At 42.0% G+C, this 25,823-nt stretch overlaps 1 protein-coding gene across 33 annotated transcripts in view; it reads right to left on the bottom strand.

The window, feature by feature from the left end:
* The window catches only part of RAPGEF2 (Rap guanine nucleotide exchange factor 2), a 681,573-nt gene that overhangs the window by 92,306 nt on the left and 563,444 nt on the right, over positions 1 to 25,823 (bottom strand). For all 33 annotated transcript variants that reach the window (XM_069243519.1, XM_069243546.1, XM_069243572.1 and 30 more), the window contains 6 exons: positions 18,679 to 18,837; positions 15,891 to 16,043; positions 15,417 to 15,581; positions 13,893 to 14,000; positions 13,593 to 13,796; positions 1,758 to 1,866 (listed from right to left, as the gene is read on the bottom strand). In XM_069243519.1, coding sequence (XP_069099620.1) covers positions 1,758 to 1,866; positions 13,593 to 13,796; positions 13,893 to 14,000; positions 15,417 to 15,581; positions 15,891 to 16,043; positions 18,679 to 18,837 — 898 coding nt within the window. The remainder of the gene's footprint in view (positions 1 to 1,757; positions 1,867 to 13,592; positions 13,797 to 13,892; positions 14,001 to 15,416; positions 15,582 to 15,890; positions 16,044 to 18,678; positions 18,838 to 25,823) is intronic.

The following is a 25,823-nucleotide window of genomic DNA, read 5'->3' as shown; positions in this document are numbered from 1 at the left end:
CTCAAAAACGTTTGACCATCACGTTGGGTAGCTGAAAACAGCAGAATGAGCTTTTTGAATAGATTTAAGCAGGAAGCAACCCTCAATTTGAAATAACACTTTTGTATCCTTGGGGGGGAACAGGTTGTAAGAATTTCCGTCAACCACTTTCATGGCCAAGTTTTCAATAAATTGAAGTGCACTTTATGACATATTCATAAATCATAAGGGCTGTGGAACGGCTACGTGTCCCTTTACAATTTGCTTTATTTGCATGAATCAAAATTTAAAAAGCATTCAATTTGAACTCTCTGGTCTAAATAGTGCACTCCTTTACTCTTCACTTGAAAATGCTTTACCCCAGAAGCTTTATCCCCAGCTCACAGCTCAAGTAGTATGATCTTATTTTTCTTTATGTAGTTAGATGTTTGATGCTTGGCCCAGCTAGCTGGGGTAGTTGGATAAAGAATTAAGAGGGATATAACACAGACGGACTTAGAAGAGGTTTAATTTAACATCAAAGCCCTTGGAACTCTACAAGACAGTGCGGCTGGCATTGTCCTTTTTCATCTTTGGGAGTAGTGGATCCGATTTTTTTTAACTAGATATGTAGTTAACAGTAATACTTCCTAGCTTTCTTTGCTAAATGGGTTTGCCTTTTGTCAGAGGGTGTCTTTGTCCGTGCCTGGGAAGAGCTACATATTTGTTTTCTTTAAATAAAATAAAAACACAATGACATAGTGAATGACAAGGATGATAAAAATGGATTCAACTACAAACATATCATGCAATACGGATCCGTCAGCAAGGTAAAATGGCTGCAAGACCATAAAACAACACCGTAGACAATAATGAACAAAAGGGATACTTAATTGACCCGGTCTTAAGGTTATTTTCTGCCCACATGGAAATCACACTTACATCCTCCTCTTAATGGGATAGGTCTGAGGACATAAAAAGCCAGGCATCTCAGTCCATGCCTCTCACCCATTATTTATTTAAATCTTGCACAAGGACAAAATGATGGACTGGGTCAACATGACTGTTAAGAAATGACTATTCTCTGAAGAGATTGGTCCCACCATAAAAAATGTATCATAAACAAGCACATTTGTGGACACAAGTTGCATCCCACACTACTCAAGTACAGAGGGCAACTTATTAATAAGAGATCCCCTTCGTAGTGCAGCAGGAAAAATCCTTGTTCACGTCATTAGCTTTGGTCTCGTACACATTATAATTCATCTATTTATCTGCAATGTGGAAAGGTCCACATATGCGAAGCCCACCTAGTGCTAACTTGTGACAGTATGGAAACAAGGGGGCACACGTATGCCAACTCATTGCTCTTCACCGTTTATTCTTACCTCTGAAAGCCAAAAAAAAGCATTCATTATTTTGGTAAAACGTTTCAACTGCTTAACTTCCACATTCTTCACATGTATGTGGCAGTCTGCCGCAAACAACTGCGAAATGATCGTTCAGTAAACTATTACTGAATCTTTTTTATACATAAATAACTAACCTTGTTTTTTCAACAACTATCTCTAGCAATTCTGGTTTAATCCTAGCAATTCGGCGTACTGACTACCTGGTCAGAAAGAGACAAACATTTTTTTCCAAATGTACCCCAATAATTTTTTTTTAACACCCACAAGCTATGCTGAATTTATACACATGGGCACGCTCATATAATAGCTTGTGCTGCTCTCTGCTACCAAATCAAAACAGAAACCACAGGAAAAAAAACTAAAATACATAAAACATCAAAACCTTACCAAATAAGTTGGTTTTCACAGTGATTGATAAATGTGTATTGTTCTTAAGGATTTCCATGGCCTTAGACAGCTGGATGTTTTCAAAATTTTGACCATTCACCTCCAGTATCTAAATACAATTACAAATATCAGGATTAACTTATTAAACGTCAATGACATGGATTTTGTAGAAGGAGCTTTTGAGACTACTAGGATAATTCTTGGAATTTCAAGTAATAGTAACTGTAATTTTGGCGACTAGAATGTTTAGAAAAACCTAACCTGGTTATTTTCAGTTCCTATTCAGTAATAACGTGCCATTTATTTGCTCAATAAAACAAAACAAACCATAAAATATCAATTGAGAATAATGAAAGAACAGACATGCCTTTAAAAACACAATTATATAAAAGGTCAGCAAATACTAAACACGTTTGTTGTTTCTGGTTCTCTTACTCATTCACCTGGTCACAAACCCTGTGTTATTTCTGTTAACGATTTGGAGTTGAATCTCTAGTCAATGCCTTTGGTGCCGTTTTGAGAAAGACTGGGTAACAGATTCGAATCAAATGGGTTCCAGCTCAAAGGCTGAATAACACTGGAGGACTACGTGTCCTCTTTCGCTATAAGCAGTTCCACTGTTAGCTGATACGAGTCAAAGATTCTGAACTACTACAAGCTTACACTGCCCGTTTGCAGAAGATCAGATTCAGGAGGCCAATGTATACACAGACCTATGTTTTTTAAATTGCGACTGGATGGGTTGGGTAAAATACCAACGGAAAAATCCTAGATAGTAGTTTTGGTAAGAGGTGGGATGGCACTGCGGTGGAATAATCGTCCATGTAGCTCAAAAACAACTTTTGCTACCCCGCTCTCTGGTCTCACCAGGTTCTAATTCCAGAGCAGCAGAGGCAGGGCGATGACAGTCTGGTTGGCTTGATGTCTCCCTTTGGTCTATTGACAGCAGGCTGGGCAGAGAACCTTAGTGCAGAACGATGGGCCTCTGCCCATGGAACCTACGGCAGCAACACACTCTGCTTTCTTCCTTGATGTTGATATCAGTGCTACGGCTGCCCAAGCCGTCCTTCTCTTTAGGTGATTGCGTCGCCACAAATCAGCTGACCGCAAACTGGTGTTTCTAAGTCATTTCCGCCAGAGGAACTCACAATTGGGTAATTCCCTATAGTGATTTCCTAACATATGTCATATGTTGTCTGCATTCAAATAGGCAAGGTAGATTAGACTCCTGTCACCTACTTCTGAATGGAGTGTCACTTTCCCACTACCCACTGACCTGTAATATGTTTTTCTTCATCTGCACCCACATAGATGAGGATACCATCTATTTTCCACAGCCAGACCTGCATTTGTCTTTCCCTCCAAGTCAAACAATAGTTGAGTAATATACATTTTGGCCTGGATAGGACACTGTTGAGCAGTTTGAGGCTCTTTAGTCAGTGGGGCTTATTCTTAAGAGAATAACTGCTAAGTCATATTAGGATAATGTTTGTACGTTTGTAATCTTTGTCCAATGGACAGCATCACCTCCTCATTTTATGCATGGAGTGCCCAATACTGAAAAACTAGCTTACCCTTCAACCTGCCCTGTCGCCAGCAATGCTTCTGCTTTAAGAAAGAGAAGAAAAGATTGTACCATGGGACATTCACCTATGGTATGAATGCCAAACGAATTAGCCGCATACAGGTAATTTTGGCTACTTTAGGAAAATTAAATAAGTAGTACCATCAAAATGCAGCACTAAGCACAAACAAATATCTGAAATATAACGTCCGTAAATGGATTAATTACAGTGTATTGCTTTACAATTTTCACACATCCTAAAGTTGTTTTAATTTCACCTGCCTAATCTAACATTGAATCCGTTTCACTTATATGAACTAGGTCTGTTCATGTATCCCTAAAAGATCTGCTGAACGTTTTAGCAATTAAATATTAATAAATACCCAACCCCGCACATTTACCTCTTAAAACCTAAATGCCCTAGGAGTTTATCTGTAAAATATTTATATTGTGACCTAGGACTTTTCTGTTTAGATTCTGGTCTTGCTAGGCCTGTTTGAAGCCTGTGCTTTCTTCTTTCCTCAACATCTTTTTATTAGAATGTTTTTATAATACAAAAACACCGAAGAAACCGCATAGAGGGCATCCAGTATTCCTGAACGTTAAGGATGCCATCACCTGCCGACAAGGGTAAATAATAGCACAAAGTACACACGGCAGGCAGCACATGCACTGGAATCTAAAAAGGCGTCCACCAAACACTAGTGCGGCATTTTATCAAAGAAACAGAATTCCACAATACTGAAAACGAAAAATATAAACCACAGTAACAAACTGATCTAGGTTAGATGGAAGCATAAGGCTCTCGCTGTCATTCTCTGGAGGGGTGTGGCTAGAAAGGCACTAGGAGAAATAGTGGAAGAGCATGGGTGCTGGTATGGAAAAGAATAGGGAGGCATGAACATTGGCTGACATCTCTTGTATAGGCAATCCATACGGGGCGAGGTGACATTAATGTAACAGTTGGAGGGCCTTGAGTCTAGGAGGAGTAAAACAAGAGTGCTCTGCACTATCTTATGTGAGAGGATTTCCATGGCCAAGATGTGCCAAAGGCATGTAAAGCACTGAGAAATCGGTGGGGCGGTGGTTTTTTTCCAATGCAAAGCAACTAACTGTTTGGTGGAGCCCAGCATATGACTAGTTAGATGCAATTCAGCATGTCAAACCTTTCAATGCCAAAGGCCAACCTAGTGTGGGGACCCAGAGATGGCCTACACAGAAAGCCCTGCAAAGCATTATGGGGCGAGGGTGCGAATTTCCGAGTGCAGCGATTATTGTAGTATCCTGACTAATGCTCAGAACAGCCCCTAGAGGGCACCATTATAAAAATAACATTTGTAAGAAACATGGTTATGTGACCATATAGTCAGCCCCTAGAGAGCATAACCACATGAAAACAGAATGTCAGAACGTAATGTAGTGTAACCATGTATTTAGCCCCTAGCGGCTGTGGTGCATTACACAATTTCAGGCCTAGCAGGTCTACCAGAGGTTACTATTTTGTTGCTTACCCCCCACCCCCCAACCTGGTGTGGGGAGCCAGATATGACCTAGACAGAAAGAGCACATTGTGCTGAATGGTTTGGTGGCGGTCCCATTGTTAGGACCACCACAGGCTGAGTTATGGGCAAAAATGTTTTCTGTAGGAAATGCCCCGCAAAGCATTACGGGGTGAGATTCCCAAGTGCTGTGCTGGGAGAGCCATTTTGAGGATTTCTATGTTTTTTTTTTTTTAAATGCTCTAGTTTGAGTATTTTTCAACCACTAAACATGTACTTAAGTGGTACTCATGTAAAGCTCTCCTCTGAACGAGCCACATGGAACGAAGTGGCATGGCAAAAGAAAAAAGAAGTAGCGTGCCACTCTAGGGTATATGGCTAATCGTGCCATTCTCTATTTAAAAGGGTCAGTCTCTAAGGCGGTAACAAAGCAGCTTCAAGTTGGGACAAAGCAAGCATTTACCTACAAAATCAAAGGAATTTTAAAAGGCAAGCCAAGGAAGGACTTAAAGAGATGGGTGTGGTGCAAGTCCACAGATGTTGATTACAAGATGTCAAGAGACAGCGCTTGCGCGCTGCCTACGCTCAACCTAAAAATAGCACTAGGCAAGCTGTTTATACTAGACATGAATAATTGTAGATGAATTCTGCTGCATAAATGTTATCTATCTGAAACAAATCACAAAATGCAATGTGTCCATGTGTTGCTATAGTGTTCCTCTGATTTAATTTGGTGGTGGTGGGTGCGGTCAATGGAGCTCTGTACATTGCAAAACGGCTGACACTGGAACTAAGTCAGAGAAAAGGCGGGAACAATAGGCCAGTCGTAAGCAGTTAAAGTTGGCAGTACCAGTATTAGTTTGGATTCCAGATGCAACATCAATTATTTTGAACTGCTCTTGATGTCTTTCCAAAATATTTGTTCTTGATCATGTAACCTGTGAGTGTTCCTAGGTATCACGGAATAGACAGATACCAGCATCAATAGGTACTCATTCCAAAATTGTGTTAGTTTTTAAATTAATTTTATGGCGGAGAAATATATTGCCATCCTCTAGGTCACCAATGCAAGAAACTGCCCTTCTGAACACTTCAGGCTGGTGTAAAACAGAACTGATTTAGACTGTCACCATCAGATACTATTCTAATAGAAAGTGAGTAACTATCTTTGCTAATAAGATTGCTCATACAGAAAAGGAGTTATCTTGAGTTTTTCAATCATGGTTTGTCCCCGAGCTGTGGGTAGTCTCCGCAAAGGTGACACAAAGACCTATGAGCTATGTTCTAGCCTCTCAAAAGAAATACTTTTTCAACAGAAGACTCAGTATGGGCTTCTCTGGCCAAATCATCTCTTTCTGAGAGGCTCATAACTCGTAAACGGAACCTGCCTCAACCACTCATGAATAAACTAGAACTGAATGTAGACACGCAGCCTCACTATCGGGCTATCGCCAAACTTTCCTTTTTCAAGAAGAAGTTTAAGAAAGAGAAGCAATATCTTTGATAGCAAGATGTCTTGATACTATAGTCTCTGACGAGAATATCTAATCAACTTCTGACAAGAAGACTAACCAGAAACACTAATACTGAATACTGTGAGAATTCTGGACTTTATTACGTTGAACTCTTCAGCTGCTTCAGACTTAACGGGCTACAGAATACTGTTCTATCAATCAGAGATTTAGCAACTAGTTTACAGAGGGTATCTGTCCTTTGGATAGGTTTTAAATGGCAATGAAAGCAAATAAATCATATCCAGGTGTTGGTTAATTGTTTCCCATTGTCCAGTGCTTGTAAAGCCAGTAATGAAAATGTCACTTACCCAGTGTACATCTGTTCGTGGCATCAGTCGCTGAGATTCACATGGGCTGCATAGCTCGCCATCTGGTGTTGGGTCGGAGTGTTACAAGTTGTTTTTCTTTGAAGAAGTGTTTTCGAGTCACTGGACCAAGTGACTCCTCCTTCTGTGCTCATTGCGCATGGGCGTCGACTCCATCTTCGATTGTTTTCCCCGCAGAGGGTGAGGTAGGAGTTGTACTATAGTAATAGTGCCCGCGCAATGAAATGTGTAAGTATGTACCTATTAAAGGTTTAAATAATATATATACAAATGTACAAAATTGAAGGTAACTTCTGAACTGCTACACGCTTCCGGGGAGGTGGGTGGGCCCATGTGAATCTCAGCGACTGATGCCATGAACAGATGTACACTGGGTAAGTGACATTTTCAGTTCGATGGCATCTGTCGCTGTAGATACACATGGTCTGCATAGACTAGTAAGCAGTTATTTCCCCATAAGCGGTGGTTTAGCCTGTAGGAGTAGAAGTTGTCTGAAATAGAGTTCTTAATACAGCTTGACCTACTGCAGCTTGTTGTGCGGATAGCACATCTATACAGTAGTGTTTGGTGAATGTGTGAGGCGTAGACCATGTGGCTGCCTTACATATTTCATGCATTGGGATGTTTCCTAAAAAGGCCATTGAAGCACCTTTTTTCCTTGTTGAATGTGCCCTGGGAGTAATGGACAGTTGTCTTTTTGCTTTAAGGTAGCAGATTTGGATGCATTTAACAATCCATCTGGCTATACCTTGTTTTGATATTGGGTTACCGGCATGAGGTTTTTGGAATGCAATAAATAGCGGTTTAGTCTTTCTGATGTTCTTTGTTCTGTCAATGTAGTACATTAATGCTCTTTTGACATCTAATGTATGTAGTGCTCTTTCAGCCACAGAATCTGGCTGTGGGAAAAAAAACTGGTAGTTCTACCGTTTGATTTAGATGGAACGGTGAAATAACTTTTGGTAAAAATTTTGGATTAGGTCGTAGGACGACCTTATTTTTATGTATTTGTATAAAAGGTTCCTGTGTTGTGAACGCTTGAATTTCACTTACTCTTCTCAGAGATGTAATGGCGATGAGAAAGGCAACTTTCCAGGTTAGGAATTGTATTCCGCAAGAGTGCATGGGTTCGAAAGGTGGGCCCATGAGTTTTGTTAGGACCACGTTTAGGTTCCATGAAGGAACAGGTGGTGTTCTTGGTGGTATAATTCTTTCAAGACCTTCTATGAATGCTTTGATGACTGGTATCCTATACAAGGAAGTTGAATAGGTAGTCTGCAGGTATGCAGATATTGCTGCAAGGTGTATTTTAATAGAAGAGAAGGCTAGCTTTGCTTTTTGTAAATGGAGCAAGTAATTTACTATATGTTTTGGAGTTGCGTCTAGTGGTTGTATCTGATTATGATGGTAGTAACAAACAAATCTTTTCCACTTACTTGCGTAGCAGTGTCTAGTGGATGGCCTTCTGGCCTGCTTTATGACCTCCATACACTCTTGGCTAAGTTGTAAGTGTCCGAATTCTAGGATTTCAGGAGCCAGATTGCTAGATTCAGCGATGCTGGATCTGGGTGTCTGATCTGTTGGTTGTGTTGCGTTAACAGATCTTGTTTGTTCGGCAGTTTGATGTGGGGTACTACAGAAAGATCTAGCAGTGTTGTGTACCAGGGTTGTCTTGCCCACGTTGGTGCTATTAAAATGAGTTTGAGTTTGTTTTGACTCAATTTGTTTACTAGATAAGGGAGGAGAGGGAGAGGAGGAAAAGCGTAAGCAAATATTCCTGACCAGTTCATCCATAGGGCATTGCCTTGGGATTGCTTGTGTGGGTATCTGGACGCGAAGTTTTGGCATTTTGCGTTCTCTTTTGTTGCAAATAAGTCTATTTGAGGTGTTCCCCAGAGTGTGAAGTAGGTGTTCAGAATTTGTGGGTGGATTTCCCATTCGTGGACTTGCTGGTGATCTCGAGAGAGATTGTCTGCCAGTTGATTCTGGATCCCTGGAATAAACTGTGCTATGAGGCGAATTTGATGGTGGATTGCCCACTTCCATATGTTTTGAGCTAATAAGCTTAACTGCGTTGAATGTGTTCCTCCTTGTTTGTTTAGATAATACATCGTTGTCATGTTGTCTGTTTTGACAAGGATGTATTTGTGGGTTATGATTGGTTGGAAAGCTTTTAGTGCTTGAAAAACTGCTAATAATTCTAGGTGATTTATATGCAGTTTTGTTTGATGTATGTTCCATTGTCCTCTTATGTTGTGTTGATTGAGATGTGCTCCCCACCCTGTCATGGAAGCATCTGTTGTTATTACGTACTGTGGCACTGGGTCTTGGAAAGGCCGCCCTTTGTTTAAATTTATACTGTTCCACCATAGAAGCGAGAGGTAAGTTTGGCGGTCTATTAACACCAGATCTAGAAGGTGACCCTGTGCTTGAGACCACTGTGAGGCTAGGCACTGTTGTAAGGGCCTCATGTGCAGTCTTGCGTTTGGGACAATGGCTATGCATGAGGACATCATGCCTAGGAGCTGTAGTATTGTTCTTGCTTGTATTGTTTGATTTGGAGACATGTGTTGAATGACTCTGTTGAAATTGTGAATTCTTTGTGGAGTTGGCGTTGCTACTCCTTTTGTCGTGTCTATTATGGCTCCTAGATATTGCTGTACTTTGCTTGGCTGAATGTTGGATTTTGCAAAGTTGACGGTGAACCCTAGTTTGTAGAGGGTTTGTATGACTTGATTTGTGTGGTTTGAGCATTGTGTGAGCGAACTGGTTTTGATTAGCCAGTCGTCTAGATACGGGAATACATGTATTTGCTGCCTTCTGATGTGTGCAGCGACTACTGCTAGGCATTTTGTGAATACCCTTGGAGCGGTTGTTAAACCGAAAGGCAATACTTTGAATTGGTAATGTATTCCTTTGAATACAAACCTTAGATATTTTCTGTGTGATTGATGTATTGGTATATGGAAATATGCGTCTTTGAGGTCTAGGGTTGTCATGTAGTTGTGTTTTTTGAGCAATGGTAACACTTCTTGAAGTGTGACTATGTGAAAGTGGTCTGATTTGATGAATGTGTTTACTACTCTGAGGTCTAGAATTGGTCTCAGTGTTTTGTCCTTTTTTGGTATCAAGAAGTACAGTGAATAAACTCCTGTGTTTATTTGTGTGCTTGGTACTAATTCTATTGCATTTTTTTGCAGTAGTGCTTGAACTTCTATCTCTAGAAGCTGTGAATGGTGTTTTGATAAATTTTGTGATTTTGGTGGTATGTCTGGAGGGAATTGCAGGAATTCTATGCAATAACCATGTTGGATAATTGCTAGGACCCATGTGTCTGTAGTTATTTCCTCCCATGCTTCGTAATATTGACCTATCCTTCCCCCCACTGGTGTTGTGTGGGGGGGGGGGTGAGTGACGTGTGAGTCACTGCTTGTTGGTAGTGGTTTTGGGGCTTTGAAATCTTCCTCTATTCCTAGGGAATTGCCCTCCTCTATACTGGCCCCGAAAGCCTCCCCTGTACTGTCCCTGGTAGGTGGACGGTGCGGACTGTGAGGTACTGGCTTGTGTGGCCTGACCCCGAAACCCTCCTCTAAAAGGTGTTTTGCGGAAGGTGGTATAAGATCCTCTGCTCTGCGGGGAGTAGAGTGCGTCCATGGCCTTGGCAGTGTCAGTGTCCTTTTTGAGCTTTTCTATGGCTGTGTCGACCTCCGGACCGAACAGAAGTTTTTCGTTTACTGGCATGTTAAGTACTGCCTGCTGAATTTCTGGCTTGAATCCAGACGTTCTGAGCCATGCGTGCCTACGGATGGTAACCGACGTATTAATGGTCCTTGCGGCTGTGTCTGCTGCATCCATAGAGGAGCGTATTTGATTGTTGGAAATGTTTTGACCCTCTTCAACAACCTGTTTTGCTCTTTTTTGTAGATCTTTTGGGAGATGTTCAATGAGATGCTGCATCTCATCCCAGTGGGCTCTGTCGTATCGCGCTAGCAGTGCTTGTGAGTTCGCGATGCGCCACTGGTTTGCTGCCTGGACAGCGACCCTCTTCCCGGCTGCATCGAACTTTCTGCTTTCTTTATCTGGGGGAGGTGCATCCCCAGAAGTGTGTGAATTTGCCCGTTTTCTGGCAGCCCCTACCACCACAGAATCTGGTGGCAGCTGAGAGGTGATGAATACAGGGTCCGTAGGAGGCGCCTTATACTTTTTGTCCACTCTAGGCGTTACTGCCCTACTTTTAACTGGCTCCTTGAAGATCTCCTTTGCATGGCGTAGCATGCCTGGGAGCATAGGCAGGCTTTGGTAGGAGCTGTGGGTGGAGGAGAGGGTGTTAAATAAAAAGTCATCCTCTACTTGTTCAGAGTGTAGTTCCACATTATGGAACTGAGCTGCTCTAGCCACCACTTGTGAATAGGCTGTGCTGTCCTCAGGTGGTGATGGCCTAGTTGGGTATGTGTCTGGGCTGTTATCAGACACTGGTGCATCGTACAAGTCCCACGCGTCTTGATCTTGGTCGTCGTGGCTCATGGCGGTGTGAGCTGGCGAATGTGACGGGGTGTAAGTTGGCGAAGCCGGAGTTACAGGTGGAGGCGAGGGAGGAGGTGTTACCGTCTTTGCTGTTTGTTGCTGAGGAGCCTCTCGTGCTACAAACTGAAGTGTTCTCTTTCTTTTGACAGGTGGAAGGGTACTGATCTTCCCTGTCCCCTGCTGAATAAAGATACGCTTTTGCGTGTGATCCACTTCAGTGGATTGCAGTTCCTGTTCGAATCTGTGTCTTTTCATTTGTGAAGACATAGAAAGTTCTTCAGTATAGGAGCCTGAAATTGGGTCTGTTGGTGCTTTTTTCGGCTCCGAAAACCCTGTTGTTTGTTTTTTCGGCTCCGAGGTAACCTTCCTCTTCTTTTGTGCCGAAAAATCTTGGCCTCTATGGTCTTCGGCGCCACTGTCTCGGCGTCGATCCGTGTCGACACCGAACTCTCGGTGTCGATGCTTCTCTTTAGCACTCTCTCGGTCCCGAGGAGGCTGCGTGCCGGTGTCTCGACCGGAGTCGGACGATCTCGACACTGAATGGGCCTTTTTCGGTGCCGATTGTTGGTCACCGTGAATTTGGGTTGAGCCATGGCCGGTTGGCAGTGGCGTCCCCTGGGCCTTTTTGCCTTTTTAAATTTCTGATCTCGACGTCTTACTCACAGTTTTTGTATTGTCGAGTTCGTCGGAGTCTGAATCCTGGATGGAAAAGTATTCCTCCTGTTCCTCTTCTGTCTCGAACTGTCGATGCTCCTTTGGCGTGGACGCCATCTGCAGTCTTCTCGCTCGACGGTCGCGCAGAGTTTTTCGGGACCGGAACGCCCGACAGGCCTCACAGGATTCTTCGCTGTGCTCGGGTGACAGGCACAGGTTACAGACCGAGTGTTGGTCCGTATAGGGATATTTGTTGTGGCATTCAGGGCAGAATCGAAACGGGGTCCGTTCCATCGGCGTTGTTCTCCACGCGGTCGGGCCGACTAGGCCCCGACGGTGTGCCGAAATCTACCCCGAAGGGCACCGAAGCGCTTCAATGTTCAATGCGTTGTCGTATGTGTTTATCTCGAACCGGATCGCAACGATACCGTCGAAAATCTTCCGTTTTCAGCTATCTTTCCGTTCCGAAACTCGGAGCGACAGGAACACGTCCGAACCCGATGGCGGAAAGAAAACAATCGAAGATGGAGTCGACGCCCATGCGCAATGAGCACAGAAGGAGGAGTCACTCGTCCAGTGACTCGAAAACACTTCTTCGAAGAAAAACAACTTCTAACACTCCGACCCAACACCAGATGGCGAGCTATGCAGACCATGTGTATCTACAGCGACAGATGCCATCGAACGGAATGTTACACAAAGGTATGCCTGTACAAGCCATCAATATTCTGATACAACACTCATCCATGTCTCTTCATTATATGCTCTTATAGGGTGAATTCTCACCCTTTAGTCTGCCCTGGGGGTTTTGGTTCATTGATTGAGCATAGCCAACTTACATAAAATCTCAATAATGGTAGAAATAATGTTTGCTAGTTCCAACGTGCCACCCAAAATTGGGATAATTGCACCTCAAGTGTAGGAATGTAAATCAAGCTTAGGTTCTATATGTTCTGCAAATGTATAGGCAAGGATTATGCTATCCAAAACTTGAGGAGAACTGTAATTCATGAAGGTTACATCCATTCCCCCAAAATGGAGACAATATCTTAACCGTTTTGTGACTGGATCTCTCATCATTAGAAAAGGAATTGTTTTAATGCATTTTTAGGGGTCTATAATGAAGTTAAAATGACCTCCCCTGCCCCAACACACACACACAAACTAGCACAGAAACGTAAAGCTGTTCAGAACACCAGCAGACAAGTTTCAGCTTTACACGTGAAACCTAGTAAGCAAAACATTCAATGGTTTTTAGTGAGATACTCAATATGGTGCAGCTGGCCACCATATTCAATGAAGATATGCAGGAAACTGGGCTTCACTACTTATGGCATTGATCAACTCTATAATTACGGGCCTTTGCTACTTTTGATTCTGTCAGCTATGTCTTCTACCTGTAAGTGGACTGATTCTTCGTCCACTATACTTCCATTACCTAGAATAAAACGGGCACGCAATTTAAAGAAGACAGACTAGATGCTAGAAGATGGGAGCCTGTACACACTACTTCACTAGTACTTTACTAGAACGCTGGTATTAAAGTACAAATAACCAGTCATCCTTGCACACCAGCACATCCTGACCTGGTAAAATGTTTACAAGCATGAAATCTGAAGAGTTAATGTGAGGAGTGCTAGGTATACGCAAAAACATGTCACTGAGCACACTGTTAAGAGTCAGAGGTACTGGAAACGATTGTTAGCAAGCACTCCTTTGAGTATGTGACTAAAGAGTAAATAATAATGCTGTACCTGGTCACCACGCTTTAATCCCGCTTCTAGTGCCTTGCTACCAGGCTCGACGCTGTCCACAAAGATTCCAAATCCTTTTTCTGACCCACCCAGTAAAGTGAAGGGCAAAGGGGCTTCTCTGGAGGGCTTCGTTATAGTTATCAGTCTTCTTTTCGCTTTAGCAGCGCAGGCGATATTTAACAGTCTTAAGTGCCCGCCCATTTTCTAGAAAAATAAAATCAAGTACTTTAAGCAACATATTTTAAAGATCCTACATGTACACACTTCAGCAAGTAAGACAAAAAACATTATTTATTGTACCTCTCTTTCCAAATTGTTTTCAAACTCTTCCAGAAAGCGAGTCATAGCAGGGTCTCCCTCAAAGTCATTGAAGTGATTGTTCACCCACAGTAACACTACCCGTGTAACCTATGAACACAGGTACAAGGAGTGAAAGAAAAAAAAAATGTGCAAGTTATTCAGTTATTTTCATTCTAATAGAGATAGAAGAAGAACCTTAGACACTAATATAGATGGTAATATGTCTCTCCTTAGGTACAAGGTGATGTGGCAGGTCCACTTTTTTACGCAAGAACCACTAAATATTCCTTCCCATAATGATCCTGGTGTTCTTGGGCTATGCTGATTTACCTCACAACAAGACGGGTCAGATTTGCAGGGAAAAACACACATTTCCTCTAGAATACACTTTCTTACTGTGTTGCTGAAACAACATCCAATGTCTGAAACTACTCAGACATCATCTTCCTACGCTGCCATAGAACTGCAAGGGCACAGACTACAGACCTACAACTGGAGCATAATGACATGCATCACCTTGGCAGGGATCACCTGCAAGCAAAGTGTCAATCACTATGAAATTCTAATATACATAGAATTTATTTTTCCATCTCCATTAACAGCTGATCTAATTAAAAGCACCTAAACAGAAGTAACTGTCTTGTGTAACACAGTATTATAATAGTACACTAATTAGCTAGGCAAACTGTATGGAGATGCATATAAAGTCCAAAAGATTTTTTTTTTTAAATAACACTAAACTTTCATTCAGCATCGACCTGTTCCAATCATCAAGTGTAAAGAGTGACAAATGAGACCATGTGCAAATAACCTGCAACACAACTAAACTATGACCTCATGAAGCCCAAATACAAGCTCATAATGTGAGGTCTTCATTAAACTAGAGAAGTGGTTCTTAACATGTGGTTCTAGGACTCTTGGGGCTCCGCAAAGCCTACTTTGTGGATCTGCGACTGTTTAAAAAATTAAAATAATATTAACATTAATAAAATGTGCATAAATAAAGAAGCAACATGTCCTACTGAAATGTTTTAAGCATTCTGTAAATGTGAAGGAATTTGAAACTGGAGACTAAAAATTAAGTAGTAATATTTTATGGATGATGAGTGGCCTCAATTCAATTTAGAAAAGCTCCAGCCTTCCTATTAAAATAGGAATTTTGACTTTTTTGTATTTGTTTGCAAAATCAATAAAATATTTCCCCATTTGTGTATTTGATTGATGAATGCTTCTTTCAGTATTTGTTGAGTACTGTTTTGCATTTCAAATCATTGAAAATGCTTAGGCCAGGGTCCACGGCTTCTCGGAATAACTCAGTGGGGGTCCCTGGATTCCAATAATGATTCAGTTGGGGGTCCCCAGATTCTAGTAATGATTAGGTAGGGGTCCACAGATCTCAAAAGGTTAAGAACCACTGAACAAGAGTATCAGAGGCTGATAGGGTAGGAACCACTGAACTAGAGTATTGAAGTCTGAAAGGTGTATGAACAACATAAATACACTAGCAATCAATTATCTTCCAACCTTGTCCCTGAGGCATGGATCGTTGAACCATTCCAACAGCTTCTTTCCCACATCCATGGGGCTTGTCAGAAAAGTTCTGTATGTCAGCAGGAAATCTTCTATAAATGTTGGATCTACCACAGAGTGTTCTTCCACCAAATGCATTGTTAGTCTTTCAGCTGTCCCCTGCAAAATGACATCAGACAGCAAGATAAAATACATGCATGTGATACAATAACTGACTGAAAAGCAGAAAAGGACACAAAACTCTAATTGACAAATGACTGGCAAGATAATCAAATGGAAACTTGAGTCAATTAACCTTTCTCCACAGAGGTGATTAAAGCAGTCTTTCATTTAATAAACTAATGAGTTACCATGTTTCAGCTCTCTTTCAAATTAATAAAGGGCATAATGAACTTTGAAGGAATGTGTACAGTATACTTTTCCAATGACAGGCAGTTCCTAATGCTATGTGAAGTTTTAGTTTCTTACCTTAATAACTATGTGGCCCTTTCTAGTCCCCGTGCGATCCAGTTCCCGGTGCTCCTTCACCATCACTATCTCGCCTTCTTCCTCCACCTTTTGCATGTTCTTTTCCACTTGGTTGAGGATGCGGCAGTAATCCTGCTGTGCTATGCATACAAACTAGGACAAGGAAAAAAATGAGTTAAAGAGACAGAAGCAGAGAACACAGGGAAACATTTTCAATATCCTCCGCAAGCTCAGTATAACTTAACACGGTTGGAAAGAAGACTGTAAACCATGCATTTTATCAAAAGACCTAAAGTATCAATTACTATTGAATATTTGCTTTTAGGAAACAATACTGTACATGACAATGTCATCAGTGATATCAGTGTTCCCACGTCAAATGTGTAAGACCAGAAGATGGAGAGAATATTGTCTAAGACCATCAAAGTAACAGTGATTACAATAGCAAACAGCTAGAAGTTAAGCACATTTTTAGAAGGGCAAAAGGACTTCGTATACTGTCTACAATTTTCATCACAGTGGGGGTGGAGGATCTTATGAATCACTGCCTTTCCCAAGTTTGAGTCCGGAAAAAAAGATTTTGCATTGCACAAAAACGGCTCTCAGTTGGTCTTTCCAGTGTACAAATACATTACGGGCTGTCAAGAGAAAATAAAACTCCCTCCCTACTTTTACTTTGTTGTTTTTTTTGTTCAAATATTGGATAGGGGTCCTACTTGGAAAACAATACAATATATGTAAAAGATGACTTCTGCAGGGATCATGAATAAATGGACAAAGAAAGCTACGTTCCACTAAAGGTGGGACTTCACTAAAGTGAAAAGCAGGAGTTTCTTCCAGTGAAGACTCATCTTGCGGTGGTGTGAGATGTGTTAAAAGGTTGTGTTTGTATGTAGAAATGAATTTGCTTTCACAGGCTTTTCTTTGCCACTGCAAAAGATAAATCTGTCATTTACGTGGTTTATACACGGCAGCAGTTTAAGAAGTGGTTGTTGCTTGGGGTACCGCCTACACCAAGGATAAATGTGACTGAAGGCATTTAGTAACATGCTTGGAGAAACATGCCACAATCTGAAGGAGGGATTCAGCTAAACAAACAGGGAAAAGGCTCCCTTTTCAAAGCTACGGACTTTGGTTTCTGTGCCCTCTTCCTATATTTTTAGGAAACAAGACAATAATTGGCACCTTTTAAGGATAATGCATTTTTAAGGAGTGATGCACCTTTACTGCATGGGAGGAAGTAGTCAAGATTCCTTGGCTAGAAGAACGATACAGTGGTAAAAGCCTTCATCTCATGTTAATCCAGCAGGATCACATGGAATACACATAGGGCTTTTCACAGATACAATTACATCAAATAAGTATGTCAAAATTCAAATTCTCTGTGAGGTGCTGTATCTCAGTCTTCTTACTACTGCATCTGAGGCCGCAGACATTTTACATTCTACATTTCACCTTTAGGTTTCTTGTGCTATGCTTGTTGGTTTTTGGTCTTTGGTTTTGCTACGTGCTGTTGCGGTTATGTGTCAAAGAGAAAGCCGCAGGGGCACGAATGAAACTGCAACCAGAGAGACGTTCCATTTCACTGCCAGGCTCCCTCACATCGCTCTCACGCTGATGCATGGAAACAAGTGCTAGTGCGAAACATTTTGTTTTTCCTGAACGTAGAAAATTACTTTCAATGTTCCACTCAGATAGAAATTGAGGCTCCGTTTACGTGTTATAAACTCCCCGTTTTCAGGTACTGTTTTTGCTGAATTTAATGATAGAATCACTGATGTTTTCAGCACCTCACGTTACTCGTCTATATGAATTTGAAAAAAGCGTATGACATTTATAGTTTTTTTTCTTTTGCATTATTTTCTGCCGGATGGTTCACAGGCTCTAACTGCCCTATTAACTGAATGATTCAGTGGATCTCAGTTACCCAAAACCTAGATACATTTTAATAAGACACTTTACAGTTACAAGCAGAGTTGTAGCATCCATGCAACACTTGGAACTAGTTTAGTTGAACCATGAAATATGCAAATCCAGTCCACTTTTAAGACCAACAAATTCATATGCAATCAATCCACTGAAAATCAGTATGCTTGCATTTGTCTCACATGCATTCATTGTGGGATCCTTAAATTCGCCTGGTTTTCACTGAAGATCATAGTTACATGGATAAAAACGTAACTGTCTACATACATAACCGTTTTCTATTCATGTGCTCAACTGAACAGTGATAATGTTTTTTATTCGAGCCTCCAAAGGAAATGACTGCAACGCTCATGTGATACAGAATGAGGCGGCCCACTTGGTGGCTGGAATGAGGGTGAACAGGGCACAGGGCTGCTTGAACGGCTCTGGCTATTCGCTGCTTCTGTGTCTGATGCACCGTGACTGGACCCCAAAGCAATCCATGAACACTAGTAGGTTCATTTGACTAGGGGTTCAGGAAGCAAATCACAAACATCTCCAAGACTGGGGAAGCAAAGGCTCAACCCAGTACATGGTGGGATGATAGACAGCATGCCAAGCTGCGAAAGATTCGTGCTGAAAAGAATCGTCCTTAAAGGAAACGTAGGGAATTGTGCAATGGCGTCCAATGCACTTTGCTGTTTTTTTGGATTCTCGGAGTTTATAAACCTCGTAACAGCAGCCAATGAAAATGGAACATCCACCACCAGACACTGCAATATCTTGCACACGTTTTCATAAAAAGGAGGCACACACATTTTTTTTTAAGGTCACTGAGGTGTCCCGGAGATGCAGTGTTTTTTCTATGTTAGTCTCAACCCACCTGGCAGTCATCAACTTTGGTTCTCATTACTCCTTTCATGTATTCCTTCTCCATTGTAGGGGAGACACCAAAACTGTTTCCCATACAGAGGATCTCTGTTCTTCCATCGGGGTATGTCACTTCCACTGACCCATTCAGGATGACAGACCAGGAATCCAACTGCAAATAAAAAAGATAAAAACAGGAGTAAGAAGAAAGCCATTGGCCAAGATGACCGTCCATTCAGTATTTAAAAGGCAGGACAAAAATGAGGGTATTTTTTATGTTTACGTTACAATTTAAAACATACTTGTATTACATCTTTTCTATTGTGTAACTTATTTACAAAAGATAATCATGTCACTTCCACAAAGATGTCAGTTTTCATCTGCTGATTGATAATGACAATTTGCTCTTGCGAGACCTCTTCGCCTGAGGCGGTAATACTGACACATGTCAAGTAAGAAATCTGCGATTCATTCAGACCTGAACATTTGCATCAGCCAAGTTGACGCATTCTCTCATTACTGGATTTTGTATCCGTACATCTGTGTTCAACGCAGTATCGACCGTGGAGGCTGGTGTTCCACAAGAGTATATTGTCAAATTTCACAAGAGTATATTGTCAGATTTGGCACCCAAATTCAGATCTGGAAGCCTGTTTTAGATGTTTCAATGCTCAAGATTCATGGCAACCGAGGGCTCCGTCAAGGTTGAATACAGTGACAGTTTCTATACAGTATAAGTCGCATGAAAACATGAAGGCATTCATGGAATAGCCCGACAGGCAGAGTTGGTGAGGGCGAACCTTGGGCTCCTCTGACACACAGCAAGATGATATTTTGAAGAACACACATTGACTGACTTGTCAAAAAGACACACTGCAGATATTGGACATACCAGATTCAAGAGCTTCACTAAGTGCAAAGCCAAATAAGGCCTAGAGGAATTAGACGCATCTGTAGCAAACAGAGACTGATCCTTTGCGCCCATTACCTATACTGACCACAGTGTAGCAGGGAACATTGTTAAGTTAACATTAATTGACGGTTAATGACTGGCGATACTGCATTCATTCAGCTGTTATCAATAAAGGGTGCACAGTGTATTATTGCGTGTGCATTGCCATTTGTAAACTCTGACCCAGTCAGCAAGAATAAGATAGGTCACCTCTGTAAACCAGAGCCATTTTGAGAAATAAGCGATGAAGAGGCCCTCCCTCAAACAAGCAGAGTAGTGGTAGCCACCCGCTGACGTTCCGCTCCATACTAATTCCAGTAGAAGAACATGTAGCTCCCGAAAGAAGGACCTGGGAAGCACAAGTGGGAGAGCCACAAATAAATCAATAAGCAGGGTGGCACGAGCATTCTGGCAGTGACCACTTGCCGTAAGGAGAAGAGAGGCAGTGAATGCAAGAAAAAGGGGGCGCTTCAGACCTACCTCATTGCCCTATCCACATTACCCTCTTGAGGTCCTTGTCTGTGTGGTATATATGGATGCCCAAGTATTTGAAGGTATCAAGACACCATATGAGCTAATGTTCTGGCAAGAAACTTCTGTCTGGTGCAGGGGTTGGAGGGAGGGGGACAGGTAAGACTTCGACCAATTGACCTTGAGCCCAGATACAACCCCAAATTCATCAAGAAAGAACATCAGGCCCGGGAGGGAGGCCCCACCTCCTGCAAGAAGACCAGAGCATTGTCCCCATGTAGCGAGACAACGTGGTGGATGCCCAATTCTGTAATCGCCCAGTCTTGAGTCTGCAAGCACATGCAGCAAGCCAGTGGCTCCAAAGCTATTGCAAAAATTGGCAATTATAATGGGCACCCCTGCTTGGTGCCTCAGTGGACGGGGAAGGTGTCCGAGATCAACTGGCCGGTCTGGACTCTCCCCAATGGGTTCGTGTAGAACATGCAAATCCAGCTCAGGTAACCAAGCCAGAAGCCCATGCTTTACAGGGTCATCAGTAAGAAGTCCCAGCTCAGGGTGTCGAAAGCTTTTTTAATGTCAAGAGACACCACTACTTAGCTTGTCCATGAGCCACAAGAGCTGTTGGATATTCAAAAAGGTGCTGTGCCCAGGTATAAATCCTGATTGCTCGTTGTGCACCAGGGTGCAGATTATAGGGAGCAGTATGTTCGCAAGCACCCTCCCAAAGATTTTACAATTGAGGTTAAGGAGAGATAATGGGCAGTAAAAATAAACATCCGTAGGGTCCAGAATTGGGGAAGACCTCGATTAGTGCCTAGCAGAGCGAGTCCAGGAGCAGACCATTCACTTTGGCTTCATTTTACAGCTCCAAAAGAGGTTAGGTGATCAGGGCTGAGAATGTGTTAAAGTACTCGATTGGCAGCCCATCCATGCCTGGCATCTTGTTCTGGGCAATCTGGCCATATGTCAGTCCTTACTTCTTGCAGTTGGACTGGCACTTCCATTTCTGCCCCCTAGAGAGGGTACAAGCGGGGCAACTGCAGTTCACTCAAGGAGTGTCCCTAACTCTGTACAAAGTTTGATAATAGTCCGACAGGCATCATTAATGGCAGGCTGTGTGGCTACCAGTGAGCCATCACCTTGCTTGTTGGTCTTCCATAAGCAGCCACACCAACAGACTTTCCGATCAGTCTCCCTCAACATGTAGCATAGTCAATCAAAGTTTTTAATCATGGCTACCCAGGTGCGTTTCTGCCTCCCTATACTGTTAATGTAGCTGCTGGAGCCTCTCCACCTCCACAGTGCAGTGAGCCACCTCCTTCTCCAGGGGGCGCAGCTCCCTCTCAAGGGCCTCTAGTTCTGACCCCACATGACCACTCTGTGCACGTCCACTTCTGGGCCCTGGACGGGATAGATCCTTTAAGATTGAAACATTGACTGATACATTTCTTCCCTAAATGGGGGATTGCGTAGTGCCTCGGTCTAAAGCCGCCAGGTGGGTATCCTCGGATGTGCAGGACTAATTGTAATGGGCAGTGGTCTAATACAAAGTGAGTCACAGTCTCACAGTGACAGCCTATTTGGTTTCTCACTGCTGTGAGTGCTGTCTCTCTTATAGGTTTTCATTGGGAATGCCCTTACCAATGTCTAAGTGGTAATTTCTGATCTATGAGGGGTAGAGTGGGCATGTTTGGGATGGTAATGAGAAATTATGCTTACTGGTGTAGGTGGATTTTTTATTACCATTGTAGAAATGCCACTTTTAGAAAGTGGATATTTCTCTGTGCTTATGACTCCTGTGCTTTGCAGCCTGACTCCAATCAATATACTGATCATTTTAACCCTCAAATTAGATGTGGGGTAGTATGAAGCCTCCTTAAAGGATTAAGACTTAAACCTCTAAAGAGATGTAAAACCAGAAATGTGACTGTAGACCTTCAAACAATAATATAGAAGCTGCACTGCAATTTTGCTGGCACTAAAATGGTTTATTTAATAAAGAAGCACCACCCTCCCGAGGTCTGAACATCTGCTATTTGCTGCTTCTTCCTTATTAAGTTACTACCCTGAAGCATACTTCAGTGTTTTCTCTACTCCTCAAAGCTATATGTGAAAATAAACAGTCCAAAAATGAACCAACAGAATTGTGGGCAACTTCTAAATATTGTTTTGACTTGAGACTTGTTTTGACTTGTTTTGACAGTCGATTTTATAAAATGTTTTCTGTTTTTTGTCACTCTTAATATTCTGTTCTAAGGTAATTTAGAACAAAGAAGCGAAAGACTCATTTTTTGAGCTTTACCAGTCTATATGTATTTCAGAAAATGTTAAACACACACTTTTAAAAGGTGTAAAAGTACTGAAACAGGTTGAGTCCCGCGGAGCTCTGTCCCTAGCACAGTGCTGCACGATTCCCAGCAAGCCATACAGTTTTGCAATCTAAGTAGAAATGATGTGAACTTGCTGCAGAAACAGACACAGGGAGGCGTCTGCGCGAAAGGCAGGTGTAGTTCTGCAGCCCAAAGAGACAAGTGATGTGCAGCAGCACTGATGTGCAGGTCATTCACATCGAGGGGCCTCAGACGGGATGCAGAACAGAAGCTGAGGTGTGATCAGAAGTGCAGAGGTGGTATTGTGAAAAAGGAATCCTGGTTATGGTTGAAAACACTGCTGAGGGCTGCAAGGTCCTCTCGCCGGAGCAATCGGGGACAAAGCCAAGAAAGTAGGGAAACACTGCCATCCTCGCCTGTCCATCTTTCAGAAAGCTGCCAAATAAAGAGGCAATCTTTAAGAGGAATGAACAGATAGGAGTACTTGGAGACGGAAAGTGACAATAATAAGGTGTTTCCGCACTAAGATTCATGTTGTGGCAACTAGAAGAGCTCTGAGGGGAGAAGGCCTCAAGTCCAACAGAAGCACATGGATACTTACAGCGGCTCAATGACCCAACTAAGATGCCCAATTCGAAAAAAAGGTGCTAGAAGTAGAGGGAAGAGAGGGTTTAACCAGTGCTTGAAATGAAAAAATTAAAGTTCAGGTACTCTGTGCCAGAGTACCTGCTTGTTTCTGAGAAGTGCCAGTACTCTCCAATTAAAAGTATTACGTTTTTCATGAGTGAGAATATTGAAAAAGCAAGGAGTGGGCACACAAAGAATGGAGGAAATCAAGGTGAAAACAGTGAGAACGAGGGCGAAGCAAGGGGAAGATACTCAAAGAAATGGGGAAAAGGCAAGGAGAAGACAGGAGTAAGAGCAATTCAGCAGCAAGGAGCGAGCTGGGCCTCGGAGCTGCTCAACTGGGTCGCACTGTGGCCTTCCATAAGTATGTCCTGGGAGGAGGTATGGGTGCTCGGAAGCGGTGGGCGGGACACAGCAGGAAATAATGGGTGGCAGGCAGGAACGGCAATGAGAGGAAAAGCAAGGAGAAAGCAGTGAAAAAGGAGGGCAAGGCAAAGGCACACAAAAAAATGGGGGAAAACAAAGAGATAGCAGTGAAAAAGAGGGAGTAGCAAGGAGAAGGCAAACAGAAAATAGGGCAAAATAAAGCGAAAGCAGTGAAAACTAGGGTAAAGCAAGGTTAAGGCACACAAAAAACGGGGAAAAGCAAGAAAAAAGCAGTGAGAATGAAGGAAGAGCAAGGAGCAGCGCACATAAAAAGCAGAGGAAAAGGCAAAAAGAAAGCAGTGAGAATGAGGGAAAATCAAGGAGAAGGCACTTAAAAAACGGGGGGAGGGAGGAAGCAAGGAGAAGACAGGAGCAAGAGGGATGCAGCAGCACAGGCAGAGCTGGGCCTGGGACCTCCTAGATCATGGGTACTCGCAAACATTTTCCCAGTGGCCAAAAAGTTTGGTCTGTGATGTGCCTGTCGGCCGCATTGATGCCAGGGCAGTGGCGGTCGGGTGGGGTGGTGGGGGGATTGGTGGCAAGGTAGGTGTAGGAGAAGCAAATTATATACATCTAGTGGCTGAAATAAACAATGGGAAACCAGAAAACCTGGAACTAATCCCGGCTTACCCACTTTTCCAAATTGTGTGATCCTAGACAATTGTTTAGTCTCACTTTCCCTCCTTTTTCTGCATTATCACATTTAAGATGGCCTTGAAATACATGATTCATGGTGTGCTGCACAAAACCTGCTTCTATGTTTGATTTATTAAAGTGTAATGATGTTCATGTATGATAGGAACCCAGGCCACCCATAAAGCGCACATACCAAGTGACTTGTCTCTTTAATTTACTATTGGTGATGTTCTCAGGGTTAGGGAAATAATTAATGTTTCCAAATTTATGCTTGAAAACTATCACTTTTAAATGGATACATCTCAGTGCACTGATAAAATAAATTGTACTAAGGCGAAAAGGTTCTGCATGTTAACTAAATACACTTTTTTAATTTTGAAGAGGCTGTCTTAGTTTTACATATCTGTTGCAAGATGTCTTTAAAAATGAAGGCGTTTCTAAAGTTAAGTGCAGGAGTCCATAGTTACTTCCTTTCTTTAAGACCAATTGAGCTTGAAATAAATGATTGTGTGTGTATTTCATATTTTTATTGTTAGTGCAGAGTCGAGCAAACAGCTGCCCAGTGCTCCTGTTGCTCAAAGGGCCGCATGTAAAGGTCAGTGGGGCCGCATGAGGCCCACGGGCCGTACTTTGAGTATCAATGTCCTAGATGTACGAGAGCGGCTTCTGTCATTTGTGAATCATCAGGTGATGCCGGAGCCACACTTGATGTCTCAGACAAAATATGAGAATACCTTCCAATAAAGAAATTCCCCGGAGTGATGTTACACCTAAAAACAACAAGGTTTCCAAGGTCCAAACCACCCTTCTGGGATTATCAATTTACCGTAACCACCACTGTTACAAAATGTTCTTTATGGTATTACTCCCTAAAACTGAGGGGTCTGTCACGGTTCCAGAATCAACTTTTTTTTTTCAAACATCATCTGCTTGAAGAGTAAAGATGTATTAATTGACACAGGCTGCTCAGTAGATAGCAGGAATGGTCAAACCTGAAAGAAGAAAAACAACCTACATACAAGGAGAGGATTAGTAAAGAAGTGTGGCAAATGGGGCACTCCAATATAGGTTAATAACGTGGTAGGTCATTTGGCATGGCACATGTTGGGGTGCTGTTGGATTAGGTTGCCAGAGTCACTTGCTCTGTAATATTGTTAACTAAAATACAAATTAAAGTTGCTAAAAACAATCTACATTAGGTTGAAAACTCACCTAGACCAAGTTTTTAACCAGTTGTAAATTACATTTTTTACATTCCCAAATAGGTTTAGCTTATTCTGAGTATTCTAATACCCTACATTTCAGAAATGTTTAACTACAAATTAGCAAATATTTGAATACCTAACTCGTTTTACTAATTCTATTTATTAAACTTTAAAAACATTTTACATAAATCAACTAACATTCTAAATAATAAAACATTTAACTTACAATTTCAATAGTTTGAAAAAATGTTAACTCCAAATGTGTTTCAACTGTAAAAATAATTTAAATCTTTTAAAAGTAATTTTAATCTTTAACTACTTGCAGCTTTAAATTAGTGTACAGTTTGTTTGCTTTAACTACCAGTTTAAATCCTTAAAAAATATTCTAACAAACATTTTATTATCAATTTCAGAAAGGATTTCTGTATGTTTTCAGACACCACTGCCACATTTAAACACTTACTGTGTGGGCACATGGTGTATTCTTTTTAAATCTGATTCTACCACATTT

The sequence above is a fragment of the Pleurodeles waltl genome, chromosome 1_2 (genome assembly GCF_031143425.1).
Source record: "Pleurodeles waltl isolate 20211129_DDA chromosome 1_2, aPleWal1.hap1.20221129, whole genome shotgun sequence".
Taxonomy (NCBI): Eukaryota; Metazoa; Chordata; class Amphibia; order Caudata; family Salamandridae; genus Pleurodeles; species Pleurodeles waltl.
Note: the sequence above shows the minus strand (reverse complement) of the source record. Positions and strands in the feature narration are given on the sequence as shown.